At 35.2% G+C, this 14965-nt stretch overlaps 1 protein-coding gene across 1 annotated transcript in view; it reads right to left on the bottom strand.

Moving 5' to 3' along the window:
* Nucleotides 1–2978: 2978 nt before the first annotated feature.
* OTOGL (otogelin-like) overlaps nucleotides 2979–14965 on the bottom strand; it is a 97874-nt gene continuing 85887 nt past the window's right edge. Inside the window, exons 52-58 of the mRNA XM_010289812.1 lie at nucleotides 14504–14567; nucleotides 13368–13546; nucleotides 12955–13059; nucleotides 12008–12127; nucleotides 9993–10038; nucleotides 5749–5828; nucleotides 2979–3179 (exon numbers count right to left, since the gene is read on the bottom strand). Of these exons, the coding sequence (XP_010288114.1) occupies nucleotides 2979–3179; nucleotides 5749–5828; nucleotides 9993–10038; nucleotides 12008–12127; nucleotides 12955–13059; nucleotides 13368–13546; nucleotides 14504–14567 (795 nt within the window). The remainder of the gene's footprint in view (nucleotides 3180–5748; nucleotides 5829–9992; nucleotides 10039–12007; nucleotides 12128–12954; nucleotides 13060–13367; nucleotides 13547–14503; nucleotides 14568–14965) is intronic.

Raw genomic sequence — 14965 nt, 5'->3', positions numbered from 1 at the left:
GGCATAATGCGAGGTGGGGGGTTGAGGAAGGAATGCAAAGTTGAAGAGATGAGGAAACCGAGACAGGACCATGAACTGCATCTCCATTTATATTTAAGTTACAGATGGAGGAAATACTTGGAGCAAGAGCAGTCCTGCCACACTGCAGGCTCATTCAAACCCTCTATGCATTGCAAAGCCTGCAAGGGCTAGTTTCCATTACATAAAACATACCACATTATGGCAGTGTCACCTTCGTGGAGGTAGTGGTGGTGGGATGGCTGTCTAGAAAATGGTTTACAAGTTTTAATAGATGTTCACTTTCTGACCAGGCCAAAACAGTCTCAATTTGAAGTTTTAATTGTAAAATGCAAGACCATATCCAGCTCCACTGAAGATGTAAGATTTTGCTGTAGGCTCCAGGGAAGATCCTGACACAGTTCCTGTTGGTTGGTGCACTTAAAAACCCCCAAACTGGGTAAGTGGGAACAAGATCTTTTAATACCATTTATTCTGTTACGGGTTATCATGGAGTTAATTTTAACCATAACTGCTTTTATTTTTCTTTTTTTTTTTAAATAAAAAATTTTATTTTTTATTTATATAGGTGTGTCTAAGATTTTGCGTTATCATTCATCTTTAGGGATCTTTTAATACCATTTATTCTGTTACGGGTTATCATGGAGTTAATTTTAACCATAACTGCTTTTATTTTCCAGGTGTGTCTAAGATTTTGCATTATCATTCGTCTTTAGGGGCACAGGTAAATTAATTGCATCAACAGTGATTTCTTAGCATTCTACAAAACAAAGTTTATTAATTTCTCTTTAATTACAAATACAGTTCTAAACCTTACAAAAGCACATTGCTTATAAAAAGCACAGCTGTTCAGTCAAATCACATCAAATGTTCAGTCATTATACGGTAAAATGCTATCATGTAGGAGCTTCCTTAATTAATTTATCAAATGCTAAATTCATTAAGAAGTTTTGGGCCAAACTCTTGATGGAAATGTAGCATTCCTATCTCTGTGTTAATAAAGCAAAAGGCCCTAAGGATGTATTTTTCTTTCAAAAGTAGTCCTTTTAATTTGCTGCATGAGTACGCAAACTTTACGGCTATGACTATGATTTAATTTCCATTTCTGGCCTGCATGAAAAGTTTCTGTACACAAATCCCGACAGCAATATCGGAGAATAATTTGGTTCTAGGCCCTAGTATATACCAACTTGAAATATCTGCCATACAAATCATAAAAACGTGCAAACGAAGCATATGCTTTCTCAGAACAGCACTTTATTTTGATCACTGAGTGATCGCTATTTCTTTGTAATGGTTAAATATTTTACTGATAATACAATGAATTGTTCTTTAATATTTAAACCAAGTTACTAATTTTAAGGAGGTGGATGAGTAGATGACGTTCTTGTTAGTAAAGACAGATTTTACTGTATACACTATTTTTCTTTATAAGCCATCAAAGTGAATGCAGCAAAAGTTTAAAGATTTGTCACACAAAGTAGCAAAATAGCCTTGGATATTAAGTTTTTTAAATTTTATATTGCCTATTTTTCATTATATAAACCAGTGTGATAATCCAACCTTTTTGTAATTAATTTATGACAGCTTGAAATAAAAACTGATTGTCAAAAAGTTTTCAGACTTTTAGACAAGATTTTTAATTCTAAAACAATTTCCATGATAAGGAAAATGCTGGCCACATTGAGGTCAATGGTCACAATTTAAACCAGTTTCATTCAGTGAGTTTATAAAGCAGAGTAATATTCTAAAAACAAGCCTAAAATTGTATCCTTCATTTTTAAGATAAGATTATGTAGTATGTTTAATAAAAGGGAAAGCATATTCAGCGTAAGGTGCTGAATCATGGACATTCACAGCCTGATTGAACATGAATAGCTCACCTAAGCCCTTTGAAACATATATTTTACCTAGAATTTTTTTTTTTCCAAATTATGAATGTTAAATTCAGTCAGTAGTCCAAAAAAATCTTTTTTAAAAAAACAGGTTTTATATATTTTATAAAAATATATCGAACACAAATCTTCAAACTGAGAAACAAAGGAAGAAGCCGATTATGAATAGTTAAAATGTGCAGTATCCTGTTTTTTTAATAAATATGTATATACATAGAATCTTATTCTACAGCTACTAGACAGCCAAGTTCTTATTTGTGAAAACTGAAAAATGCATATAAAATAGAATCCTTTATACCAGAAATAGCTTTTAGATATTTTCAATAAAGGCACAAAAGCTTGAACTCTTCAGCCTTTGCCTAGTCATGCTTCATATTTATTATATATATCAAAATTAAATAAATGTAAAAGGTTTAAAGACATTGTTATGATACTACTGTATGCTCTGGAGATTTACTACAGGTATTTACAGAACCCAGTCATGGTGTTTCTCAGTGACTTACAGCATAAGCAGAGTCCAGTCATTGACACCAACTTAATGGACAAAAGATAGACTTTTCAGCAAGATAAAAAATGTTTGGGTTGAACCCACTATTTTTTAAATAAATTAATTCAGTCATTCTCAAAACCCATTTCAGCGTGGGACCAGTGATGGTTCTTAGCTGGAATTTTCCAACTAAAAGGAAAAGAACCACTGAGAAATTCTGAACTTTGATAGGTAGCCACACAAAATTTTAACACAGTGGAAACACAGATGTTAACCAGCTTTCAACAGCTCATCAGAAAGCCACTGAGTAGAAATAAATGATGGATAAATTACACCTTGGTCGAAAGGATTTATATTTTCTTTCTGTATATGCCAATATTTAAAAAGAAAATTTGAAGAACAACGAACAACATCTTTACTAAATTTGTGAAAAGTTACATTATAAAGCGTATTTGAGGATTTTTTTTTTTTTTTTTTTGTCCCTGCAGAGTACTATAGCCATCCAAGGTCAAAAAATAGAGTCTGGTGAAAGGAAGCTCATTTTCATTCTTCAGATTAAATTGTATCCACAGTAATGTTCAGTTCCATTGGCATGAGCACTCTATAGGCTCTTGAATGACATACATAATTTCAGTGCCATTTCCTGAGCAGCGTAGTGGCACAGTCAGATTACGGGTTCCATTTTCTCGACAACATTTACAGAATCTTAAATGGCTATCAATATTGACATTGAAAATGGTTGCAGACGGGCATTTTCCATCACAAGAAGCCACATTTATCTATGAGTAAAAGAAGAACTGAAGTCAGACATCTCAGATTTTGTTATAAAGATATTACATGTAAAACTTCTTTGTGATTAAGACCCATTTTTATATTTGAAAAAGACTCTGGTCTTAAAAATTATTTTATCTTCTAAAATTCATTCATTCTAAGTGTAGACACATTTTTAATGATTTTTTTAAATTAAACTTTTTTTTGGTTATTTAATCATGTATTCTGTCTTAACCTCGAGCAAAATGTTGTGCTGTGGATACCAAAATCGAATCCCTAGCTTACAAATTAGTAACTTCAAAACAGCATAGATAATTCACGTTCTTTTCACGTTTGCTGCTGAAAAGTTAAATTCTTCTAAGCAAAACAAAGGAAAGTCTATTCTTCTCCTTGAAGGTTCAAGAAGAAAAGCATATCAGTGGAAAAGCTTTTCCCTTTCTTATTCATACTGATTGTGACTAAGGGCATACCAATATCAGCTGTGTTACCACTGTAACAAATATATCCAAAAAGTAGATGCCGTAACAAACCAGCAAGGGCAGAGACTGGCTATAAAATTATTTGTGCTCTAGACTTCAGCAGAGCTAAGCTTTCTCTCACTATTACATCATGTGAAGAGTCTTCTTAGCTGATACTCTGACAGAAAAGAAGTTGGTACTTTTTAACTTAAACTTAAGCAGAGTTGATACGCTGGGAGATTGAGAATGGCCATACTAGATGTAGTTCTTTTTGTGACAATTTTAGATCTGCTTTCTTATGCAAGTGAGGCATATGAAAGATGCTTTGATCCAGCTGCTTCCAAACAGCCTGCAAACAAATGGGCCATATCCAAACAAATTAGACCTAAAGGTTACTCTTACAACTTTCCTGAAGTTTGACAGGGGAACAAAAAGACCGTGTCCTAAGCACTAATAATCTCAGTTATTAATTTATTAAATGTAATCATACTCAGCCCTATCCAAAGTTTGGCAGCATTAATCTGGCCAAAGAACACATATATAACTCTAAACCAGCCACAGCAGATACTGCCATCTCATGGGCCAAAATCAGGCGATTGAAATAGAGTGCCAGGGGTTTTGCAGTGGGGGAGCTGGAGAGGAAAGGAAGTGGAGCTAAGGATATGTTTAGAGATTTTGAGGACATGAAAATCTGAAGGTACTTCTGGGTGAAATGTAAGGGAATATGGACTGTGGGAAGGGTAGACAGCCATCAAGGAAATGGGGAACAAGAAGATACTGGGGAAAAGGAGTTGTAATATGGATGGAGGTGGGATGGGGGTAGGTCTTCTGGAAGGTGGATAGAGGGAGAACGAAAGACTCTATAATGGAAAGTCATAAAAAGGAAGGCTTCATTTGTTGTGCCATTCATGAAATGACCTGCCCAACACTCTCATTGCTCCTCTCTTGAGCCCTCTCTAGTTCTGCAGTGATGTGGAGGGAACATAACTGCACAGAACACCCCCAATAGTACCGCACCATTGGTTCATAAGAGACACTTTGAATGAGTTTATTTCCACTTCATATCCTATTCCCTAAATGTCATAACTCTTAGTCAGCCTTTCTGCAGGAGAGCATTTAATAGAGGTTTTCACAGAACTGGTTGGAAGGGCAAGGTCCTTTTCAGCTAGTTTAAAAACATACGAGGTTTGAATAAACCTTTCTTTTTAATATTCTTTGCTTTAGTCACTACCGTGTCTTTATTTTGTCATATTGCTGTCCCTTAACCTAGATTGTTGAAGCAACTGTGAAGCTCTCCATGGTCTTCTCTGCTCTTAATTATGGCAAATAACTGTAATTTCATCCGCATATTTATACTCCTTCATTGCCAACCCTTCTTCTAAAACTAAATAAACACACCACACACTCTTACTTCTACTGTTAACTTTGGGCATGGCACTGTTGACCTTCTATCAGGATGGAAATTAACCTGCTCAGCTTTCGATATGTGATGATATTTTGCCTCTTCCCTTATGACTGTTTAGGTTCTTCAAAAGAATCTTGCCAGAGACCATTTGGAAGTCTCAAGATACTGTGCTGACTGCTTCTCCTTTAAGTGCTGACATGAGGAGTACATTTGCTGCTTGGACGTGTGCTGGGTTTTATAGATGGGGCTGTACCAAAGCTGAGAAATAAGATGACTTTAGCAGACCCATAAATAAATGGGATCATGAATTTATGATATGGAGAAACATGCTATGTGGAGGAGAAGACACTCAGAGATTAAAGGTATTCAAAGAGGAATGTTTCCATCACATCCTAAGTGGGAGCATTTCTACTCCTCTTTTAGAGTGGGATGTTGTTTCACGGTGAAGAGTTCAATGCCTTTGGTAGTTACAAGTAATTATGATGTGTACTTTTCATTTGAAGCCAGATGTTTTTCCGGGTAGGAGGGCTCAGTCTTTCATAAAACAGCTAATTTTACTCCATTTATGAGTAGGATAACATTCCTAGGGTCAAAGGTCTGCTTTTGAGAAGATAGCAGCATTTTTTGTTGCTTGTTGATAGCTATAACCCAATTCTTAATACTTGATTTGGTATGCCGTAGGCCCAGCATGAAACACAGGTCTTTTATGCTTACCGGGCTTTGACTTATACAGTCATTTTTTCTTATGGTTGTCCTGATTGTCATTTTCTGGCAAATCCTTTCTTCCTTTTTGCCTGATAAAATACAGAAAATGCATACTGAATCAATATGGGGTTTGTACTGTATTTGCTACGAAAAAATTGAAATTATTAAAATAATTTTAATAATTATACTTTGCTTTCATTAATGTACACACTGAAACTATTACTTCCATAATTTTTTTTTAAGAAAAAACCCTCCTATATTAATAAATACTTCCTGTGCAGAATTATAGATTTTATAGCTGGCACATGTGAGGCATCAACAGGCCCATTAAGCTATACAGACTTTATAAATATTAAAATATCAATATGATTTAAAATTGCACATATGGCAAGAAAAATATAAGCAACTAGGAAAAAGATGTCTCAAGTAGTTTTGAACAGTATTAGAATTAATTCTGTTTTTAAAAAGAATACTGAATGTAAGTAAGATTTTAGTTCTGCATTTTAGAAAATTTTCCAGAACTTGAGATTTGGGAAGGTAAAGCTGTTAATGTTGCTACAACCTTGATGCTATTCTGAATGCTTATAATTTAAATAGAACTATATAATTTCAATAACTTCCTGAGAAAGATACCCATCAAGGAAGCTTTTAAAGGGAGATACACATATATTTGCTAAATATGGTGCAGTTTTTACCACTAGAACTGAAGCAAGTAGCACTGAGTCATCATAAGGATCTTATGGAAATTCTTATTAGGGAAATACTACATTTTTCAGTACATTCTGGGAGATATTTATAGGATTTTTTTTCTTTTATTTGAAAAATAAAGCTGTATAGTTTAAAGCCATTTTTAGCATAATAAAAATCATGATCTAATACTGAAACAGTTAAATATACAACTTTTCATGCTGCACTCCTTGTCAGACTTTGTTGTTACTATCTGTGTAACAGCAATTATTTAGATCTCCTGTTTCACTACCCATCAAAAAAATCTATTAGTTTTGCTACACAACCATTCCGGATATAAATTCAGTCTATAAAATAACACATTCATATATACTCAGCATATAAAGCAATAAGCTCTATTGAGTAGTTTCTCCACCTTCAGCACATGCCTTCATGCTTGGGTATACAAAAAAGATCAACTTTTCTGTCCTCCAGAAGCCTTGTGAGCACTTTTATAAGAATAATGAGCTCTGAGAAACCAAGATATTCTGCAATCTTAGCTCCAGTGTGTATCTAAAAATTAGGCTGGTTGCAGAGTACAGCTAGATTTTAATCTACACATTGCAGGATCAAACAAGATTCTGTTACTGAACTAGCAGATCACTGTACGATCGAAGCTGTTAGTCTACAGCATCTTGTTTTCCCTTCCTCAGCAATGCTTAAGAAAAAGAAGAAAAAGAAGTCCTGTGATATTTCCGTCAGAAAGCGCTTGCCAGCATGAATTTGTGTAGACAACGCAATCTTTGTGCTTCTACAAGTCATATAGAGACATATATGACATTTTGGAATATAAGGTGCTGATGTCTAATGAAAACTCTGCTGCTACAGTTTTCTCTCTCCCACCTTCAACTGTGAAGATCTGTATTCAGTATCATCAGGTGTGCTTTTTTCCTCACTCCTTGTTTGAGTAAGGAGTTTCTGTGACTTACCTATCCTTAAAAGCAAAGAATGATGATCATAATACAACAGTTCTGTAACATTCTGTAATTTCTGGTGTAAAGAGTATTTATTAACGTGTGATTGTAATTGTATGTTCCCCCCGCCCCGACATTTTCATAACTTTGTAAAACATTTTATTTATGACAAAGGAGAAATACAACATAAATCCATATCCGCAAAGGTGAGACCGGGCAGTAATGCACACTCTTGCTCTATTTTAAAGCAAAAACAGTTCAGTCATTAAATTCAGAGGCCTGGCATCAGATTTAGAATCTCTTGATACCAGTATTCAGGATGAGGGTATTTTTTAAAGTAACATTTCTTGTTGCAGCTACCCCGTACAGTAAGTACATTTATTAAAACCGATTTTAGAAATGAACAGGAGGAAGAACCACCAGCAGCATATACCATCAGTGGATGAACCTAATTCTGACAGGTGCTGAGCACTGAACCCTAACCAGGCTTTAGAAAACCGCTGATCTGGGAGGCCGACAGGGGATCAGCATCTCTCAGTTATCAGGCCCAGTACCATTAACTGCATGGTAACTTTTAATGGTGATGGCAGCTATACCCGTATATCAAGCAGTGCTTATACTATTATTAAAAAAAGAAAATACATTATTAAAAATAATACCTGGTTCACAATTAATACTATCAGTAGGCACTACTGGACTAATGGCAAAGGGTAATAGACCCAATCCAGAACCTGGCAGAATCATTAGGAATATAAGTTTCTCATGAAATAAAAACATTTTTATATAAATGACATTTTATTAATTCTTACACTGCCAACTGCAATTTTTCTTTTAGCAAAAGCTGATGAGCTTTCCTGTTCGTCTTCTAAATTTAGAAACTGCAGCTGCTTCAAGTCTCACTAAAGATGGCCTAAACTTTATTACTCTCCTGGTTAACACAAAACTGGAATGATGCTTCCTTGTAAACCAAACTTTTGCAATGAGTCTCTCTATGGCAAGGTAAGAATTAAATATACGCACTCACTTTGCATGCATTGAATCAAGCTGTTTCAGACAGATTATTTGTTCCCATTAAAACCCCAAGGTGTTGCAAGCTCTATTTGTAAGTACTCTTTTTAACTGCTCCACCACAGGGCACATGCTTTTAGTTAAAAATAAATAAAAAAAAAAAAAATAAAAGAGCATATAATTGTATGAATTATATCTGGTTTTTTTAGCAGCCACCTCAGCAAGGATTTCTGAAGTATAACGATGCCTTTCCTGAGGCCACAGAATACGGCCAAGATTATGAATCTTCCTGGTCAACAGAAAACCAGTAGCCATTAATTCTTTAGACTAATTTTCTAAATAAAGCCAACCTAATTGGGGGGGGGGGTAATTAAATATTTTTCAACATACCTTATCTCATTACAGAAAGAATATTGATTAGTGAGATTTTAGAAAATTCTGGTGTGTTACTTTTCTATGCTGATTCTTATTAGAAAAAAAAGTATTCACTTCTATTAAAATCGCTTTTATTTTCTATGTTTTGGATACAATAGAACAACAATTTTGCAGTTCACTTTCAAAGCTTTGCATAAGTTGGAAATTTGAGTATTGTTCTGTATTTGTTAAATATGAATATTTCCCCTTATATCGCCAAATTATTTACAATACATTGCACTTCTGAATTTTATTTAATAACTGTGCAATACATGGTTATAAGTCTGTGACTTCTTGTTCAATATTATTAAGAAAATGTTTGTCTAAAAAAATTCCATAGACTAACTGGCTTATATATTTTAACTCTAATGTTGAACATGAAAAAGGCCAAAAAAGAGGGGGAGGATTTTCTGTAGCATTCAACAAGTTCTTGCTCTCCACAATTAGTTTTACAGGACAGTGTCTTATTTTTATGTATATATAATTATATACCTTGATAACAAAGCCTTTCCTAGTCAAAACTGCAGAGAAAATCAGTTTGTTCTCAATTGACTTACAAAATTGCATAAATTTTGAAACCTTTATATAAACTTACATCTCAATTCATCATATTTTAAAGTTACACACTCAGAAAATGTGATTGCATTCCCAGATATTAAAAAGTCAGTTTTATCTAAGGATTGCTAACATCAATATTGTTATAACTTTTCTTCATTTGGGATGAAAAAAAAAGATATTCCAGTATTTTGGCCCTAGAAAATACATACTAGTGATACAGAATAAATTGGTAAGTTTGGAGACATATTTCAAAACATCATTGAATTGGGAATCAATTTTAGGGGGGAAGATCCTTATCTTTTATGGTGAAAATTGTATAGGCAGTATTTTAGAGTCAACTTGGCAATAGAGAGTGTTTTCATTATTTTAACCAAGATAACTTTTCATCTTCCACAGGTTATATTTGGAGAGATTTGGTTATACTCCAGAACAATAATGTTAAAAATCACCAAGTCAGCAGCCAAATGAAGCAAGACCTTTTAATAGGAGTAGTTAGGTAACTATAACAATCTTATGTGATTTGTGGAGGGACTGCATGCTTTTTCCTTCTTTATGTCCCAGCAACTGAGGTTAAAAAACAAGCCCTACAAAACCAAAGCCAAACTAGCACATATTGCAGCTTTCATCACTTACAGGTCTTGCAGCAGCCATCATTATACGTCTGCACAATTCCTCCGTTCTAGGAAAACAAAAGGAGAATATATCAAAAAAGACTGTGTCCAATGCAAAGGTGAATTGTATCTCAAGACATTCCATGTTTTAGAGATGTCCAACTATTAAAAAATAGTATCACTGAAATCAAGGGAATTACACAGATATGTATCAGCTGAAGGTTTGGTTCACAAATTGTTTGTGGCCTTTGACATTGAAAATGAACTCATCTCTGATTATCTGAGCTGAGCTGATCTCGTCTCTTTCGAATAAGCCACTTAGTTTCTATAATCATCTTTTTCTATCATCCACTACCTTCTATTTCTCCATCACTGAGATTTATTAGGAGAGTTTAAAATATTCATATATGCAACTTTGCTGATGATGTAAAAGGATTTACACTGATCATATGCCAAGGAGTAAATTAATACTTAATAAGTAGCTCTTTACAACATTAAATATATATATGTATATATACACACTTTTGAAAGAGAACATGAAGTACAGAATTTCAGAACCATTGGTGTGCTCAATTCTTTTTCTCAATTACTGTGTTTGTTACTGATTTCTGCTAAAGTTGTTTGTTAGCTAGAAAGTAAAAATGTAAGAAAGTAAAGAAAATGTCCTTTTGAAATTAAAAGGGAGCATGAGAGGGAGAGACAGAGAGAGAGGCTGTCAGAATCTGTCAGAATGGGTGCAGGCAAGAAACACATGCCCACAATTTTAGTGCATAGCCCAGAACTGCATATCAGACAACTGAACATAAATAGCACTCACGATAACAACAGACGAAAGATAGTTTTAAGCTTCCATCTTTTCATGCTAGCATGCATTTTTTGTCTCATTACAGAAAATTACTGAATAAGTTGTTCAAGAACTTCTTAAATGAGCACTTAAACTCAGCCTTTTAAATCCTTATTCCTAAATTATTCTGAGCTGCCCGTCAGAAGAGCTTTCTCCTTGGCTACTGGTTCAAGTCTATGCTCGGCGTCTCTGAAAAACAGGTCAGTCTGATTCAGGAAGTTAATTCTAGGGCTCCATTCTTTAAAATCTTAACCATTCTTACTAAGGAAGGATCCTAATAGATGGTGACAGAAAGGTTCCAAGGAAGAAACTCGAGCATAAAGTCAAAGTAGAACAGACGTTAATTTTAGATAGAATGCCTTCTTCAGGACTGGAAGAAATAAGGACTTTTTTAAACAAATGAAATGGATAAGCACAACTTGTGCTAAATTTATAATCGGTAGTCAAGGCAGCAATGGTACTTACCCTCTCTACATGTATATTTATTTTACTACTATTTAGCTAATATTAACTATGTGGTATACTGCAAATGTAAGAATTATAATAAATATTATAAAGTTAGAGAAGTATTAAATTCAAAATTAAATTGTAAACTAATGTGTAATGTACATGAAGCATCCATTCTTCAAACCAGTTTATATGGGTATGCCAAATTTACATTTTTTAGGTATAGGATGTAGGTAGATATGAGAGGTATGAGAGTTATTTTTTGTTATGCTATACAAGTTTAGTTTAAGAGATAATAAGGTTTATATAAATTCTGTCATCTTTCTAATCTTTGGAAAACTTAAGGAATTTTTAATAGAGCCCACTTTTATATGCAGCATTTCTGAATTGCTTGATCCAATTTAGCATATGTGTACAACAAACTTGGCAAAGTGTTATTCCAAGCTAAAGACAGACATTAGTGATTAGCACTTTATATAGTGGTATGTCAAGCATGATTCCAATTCCACAATATTTTAAAAGCAGTCATCATGAAGACCCAAAACAAACTTTCGTAATCCTCACAGATATTTTGTCAGTCAGAAAGCAAACATGAACATAGAAAAAGAGACTGTAAATTGGTCACTTACATGTTTTTACTTACCACTTTTTTATTTTAAAGAAAGTGCATGAGGTACGCATGTGTTGTCAAGTGTAAGCCAAACTCCAGATCAGTTATTGTCACTTACCTCACCCAAAGTACAAACCTTTGTACACTCAGTGTCATTAAAAGGGGGGCAGACAACACTTGATCCCAGTATGATAGCCCCCGCAGCAGTCTTTGCACACTTGTAGTTGGTGCAGTTGGAGCTCCAGGTGCTTCCTTCCTGTATATATAAAACAAAAACATGGTCAGGAAAGACAAAACATTTCAGCTTTACCTCCAGCCCCAAATGTCTGTAGAAGTGGTGCCCTCATGCTGTAGTACCTACTGTAGTGGAAAGTTTGTTGCAGACCACCCATAAGCAGCAAAGGGAAAGTCCATCCTCTAACTACCAGTGCCTACTCCTCCCTGGAGCCCAGCATGCTGCTCAGCATGCGTGTCCTAGTGCAGAATGAAAAGGCTCTGTGCCAGAAAAAAATCCAATAGTTTCTTTTGCTCCGAAAGCAATGGGAAGCATAAACCAAGTCACGGCCACATCTAAATTGCCTTGTATGTGGATGCTGGAACACACCGTTAACACTAGTGCTTCAGTTTCCTGGAGCAACAAAGTTCTGTAGAAACCAGAATGAAGAGTGGCCTGGGAAGACGGGGACATAGGAGTCCTGATGTGGACTGAGAAGCTCCCAACTCATCTAAATCACGGTATATGACACAGTTACAATTTGAACCCTACCCTCCATTTAGAGCATATCCAGCCTCCATTTAGAGCATATCCATCCAAAATTAAGTAAATTTTGACATTTGCATATCTTTGTAGAAAATACTACAACCAATAAAATGAAATAAGGTATCCACCTAGTGTGAAATGGCAGATCTTTAAACAAACACACTTGTTTCCTATCATATACCATAAATAGTTCCTAAGTGCATAACGAGCAGTAGGGATGTATGAAGCAAGACTCACAGCATGAGTTAACTAAGAAGTCACTGCCAGATACCTGTTGATCGTATCATTATAGTTATATTCTATCTCTGTCCAGAGGCACTTACCTCATACACAATTAGTGTTCCATTCTCAGTAAGAAAAGAGCAGGACATGTTTTGACAGGTACCACAACAAGTATGGTGACTGGAGGAGGGAATATATATTTGATGCTGGAAAGAAAGGAAAGCAAAAAAAGAAAAAAAAAAGAGTATTTTTTTAAACATACAGTGAATGAAAATTCATTGATTTCTGAAATTAAAATACCAAGAAGATGGATGGACAGATATGTTTACATATGCTGCTAGAAATTGCCTCTCTAAATAATCCTGGAGACACAAGGTTACACATCATCAGTTAAGTTCTTAAGTTCTTGTTGAGCAAACAGGGCGAGCAAAAGTCTTCACTTACTTTGACTTTTATCCTAATTGGGTAATTGTGTTTACAAATTGCATCGTTCCTGTATTTTAAGAATACTCACAGCTTCACATTGCTGGGAACAGTTCACCATTGTAAAATGCATGGCATTGTATCCTGTGTTCGGATCTTTTTCTTGTAAACACTGTACAGTGTAACAAAGTTCTCCATCCAAGTACTGAATCACTGACTGTCCAGGATTCAGTACTGTGACCTCTTGGAAGATGCACACATCATCCTTCTCTAACACCAAAAGAAATAAATGTTACCAGAGGGAGAAATAAATAATCATCGAGCAAATTAAAGGAATCACTGTGAAGATAAAATTAGGGCAAAGTCCTATGCTCTGCAAAAGTATTCTAAGTTCTAGACTTGATTGGTTTGTGGTTTTAATTACCAAACAAGGCAGGGAGGAGGTATAATTCAACTTAAGAAAATGCTACAAAATGCAAAACTGCCTAAAATTGATAGTGTTCCTACTATGGAAGTAAAAAAAAAAAATCCGATGTTCTTATTTTTTGAGAGCTCTAATATTTAATGTTCAGCTAAGTACGCTACATGAATTATGCAGCACATCACAAAAGGTAGCCTTTCTGTCAATTAAACTAGTACGTCTACTATTACCTATGGGGCAGTAATATGCTCAATGTGTGCTTTGCCCCCAGAGGCAGTTGAGCCTGGGCTGCAGTCAGGATTGTGGCGTACCTCAAGCACCCCCGTGCACAGTACAGCCGAAATCTAGTCTACATGGGGTAGCTGAGTGAGGGAAGGGAGCAGAGGTCTGGTCTGAAGACTGAGTACCTACCCTCGTGCTGGCTGGACAGGTCAGTGCTCTAGTGTGAGATGTCTCATTTCTGCTCTACAGTGGACTAGGAGCAGTCGCACTGCTTACACTCAGCTACGGTTCATGACCTGTTTCCTATCTGCCTCTCACCAGAGAGACCATACCTGACTCTGAAAGCATGGGCAGTCCTACGACACTCCTACGCCCCGCCAGAACAGACACAAAATGGATAGGTTAGTGGATAAAGCATCATATTCAGAAATAGAGCATAATTGCATAACTAGGTAGACACCCACAAAATCAAGATAAAAGAATGTTTACATTTGAAAAGGTTATTATGGCCCTATTTCAGCTTTCTTTGCATGTCCTTTTTACTAAAAACTAAAACAAAACAGCTAGGAATATGAAAAAGTTACCACAAATGTAGTGAGTGCATCCACAAGCACTGGAAACACTACTATCTATTTTTTTAACTTCTCCCTGAGTATAAGAAGACAAAAGAGTTTGCAAAGTCATGCACAATTAAATGTAGTGCTAAACAGACAACTTTTCTCTAAAAATGTAAAATATTACTTTCATCACTTCCACCCCTCCTTTCATAAAAGAGAAAAATTGCAATGTACTCAAGAAACAGTAGCACATTCAGAGTTCTTTAATGTATTTTTCTCTTTAATCAGGAGCAAAGCACTTCATTTTCTCTAGGAATGCATATGCAGTGTCGCTAAACAGCAATATTTCCTGAGGTACGAAGTTATTTCAATAATAAGCATATTAGCAAAAGACTGCCTTTTATGAATTTCCGTCACAAAGATAGGTGAAAGCTATTCAAATTTGCAACTCCTGTCTAGACTTTACATTATGCAGTTTTCACATAAGAG

Source organism: Phaethon lepturus, unplaced genomic scaffold (assembly GCF_000687285.1).
Source record: "Phaethon lepturus isolate BGI_N335 unplaced genomic scaffold, ASM68728v1 scaffold266, whole genome shotgun sequence".
NCBI classification, from domain to species: Eukaryota; Metazoa; Chordata; class Aves; order Phaethontiformes; family Phaethontidae; genus Phaethon; species Phaethon lepturus.
This window is presented reverse-complemented; position numbering and strand designations above follow the sequence as displayed.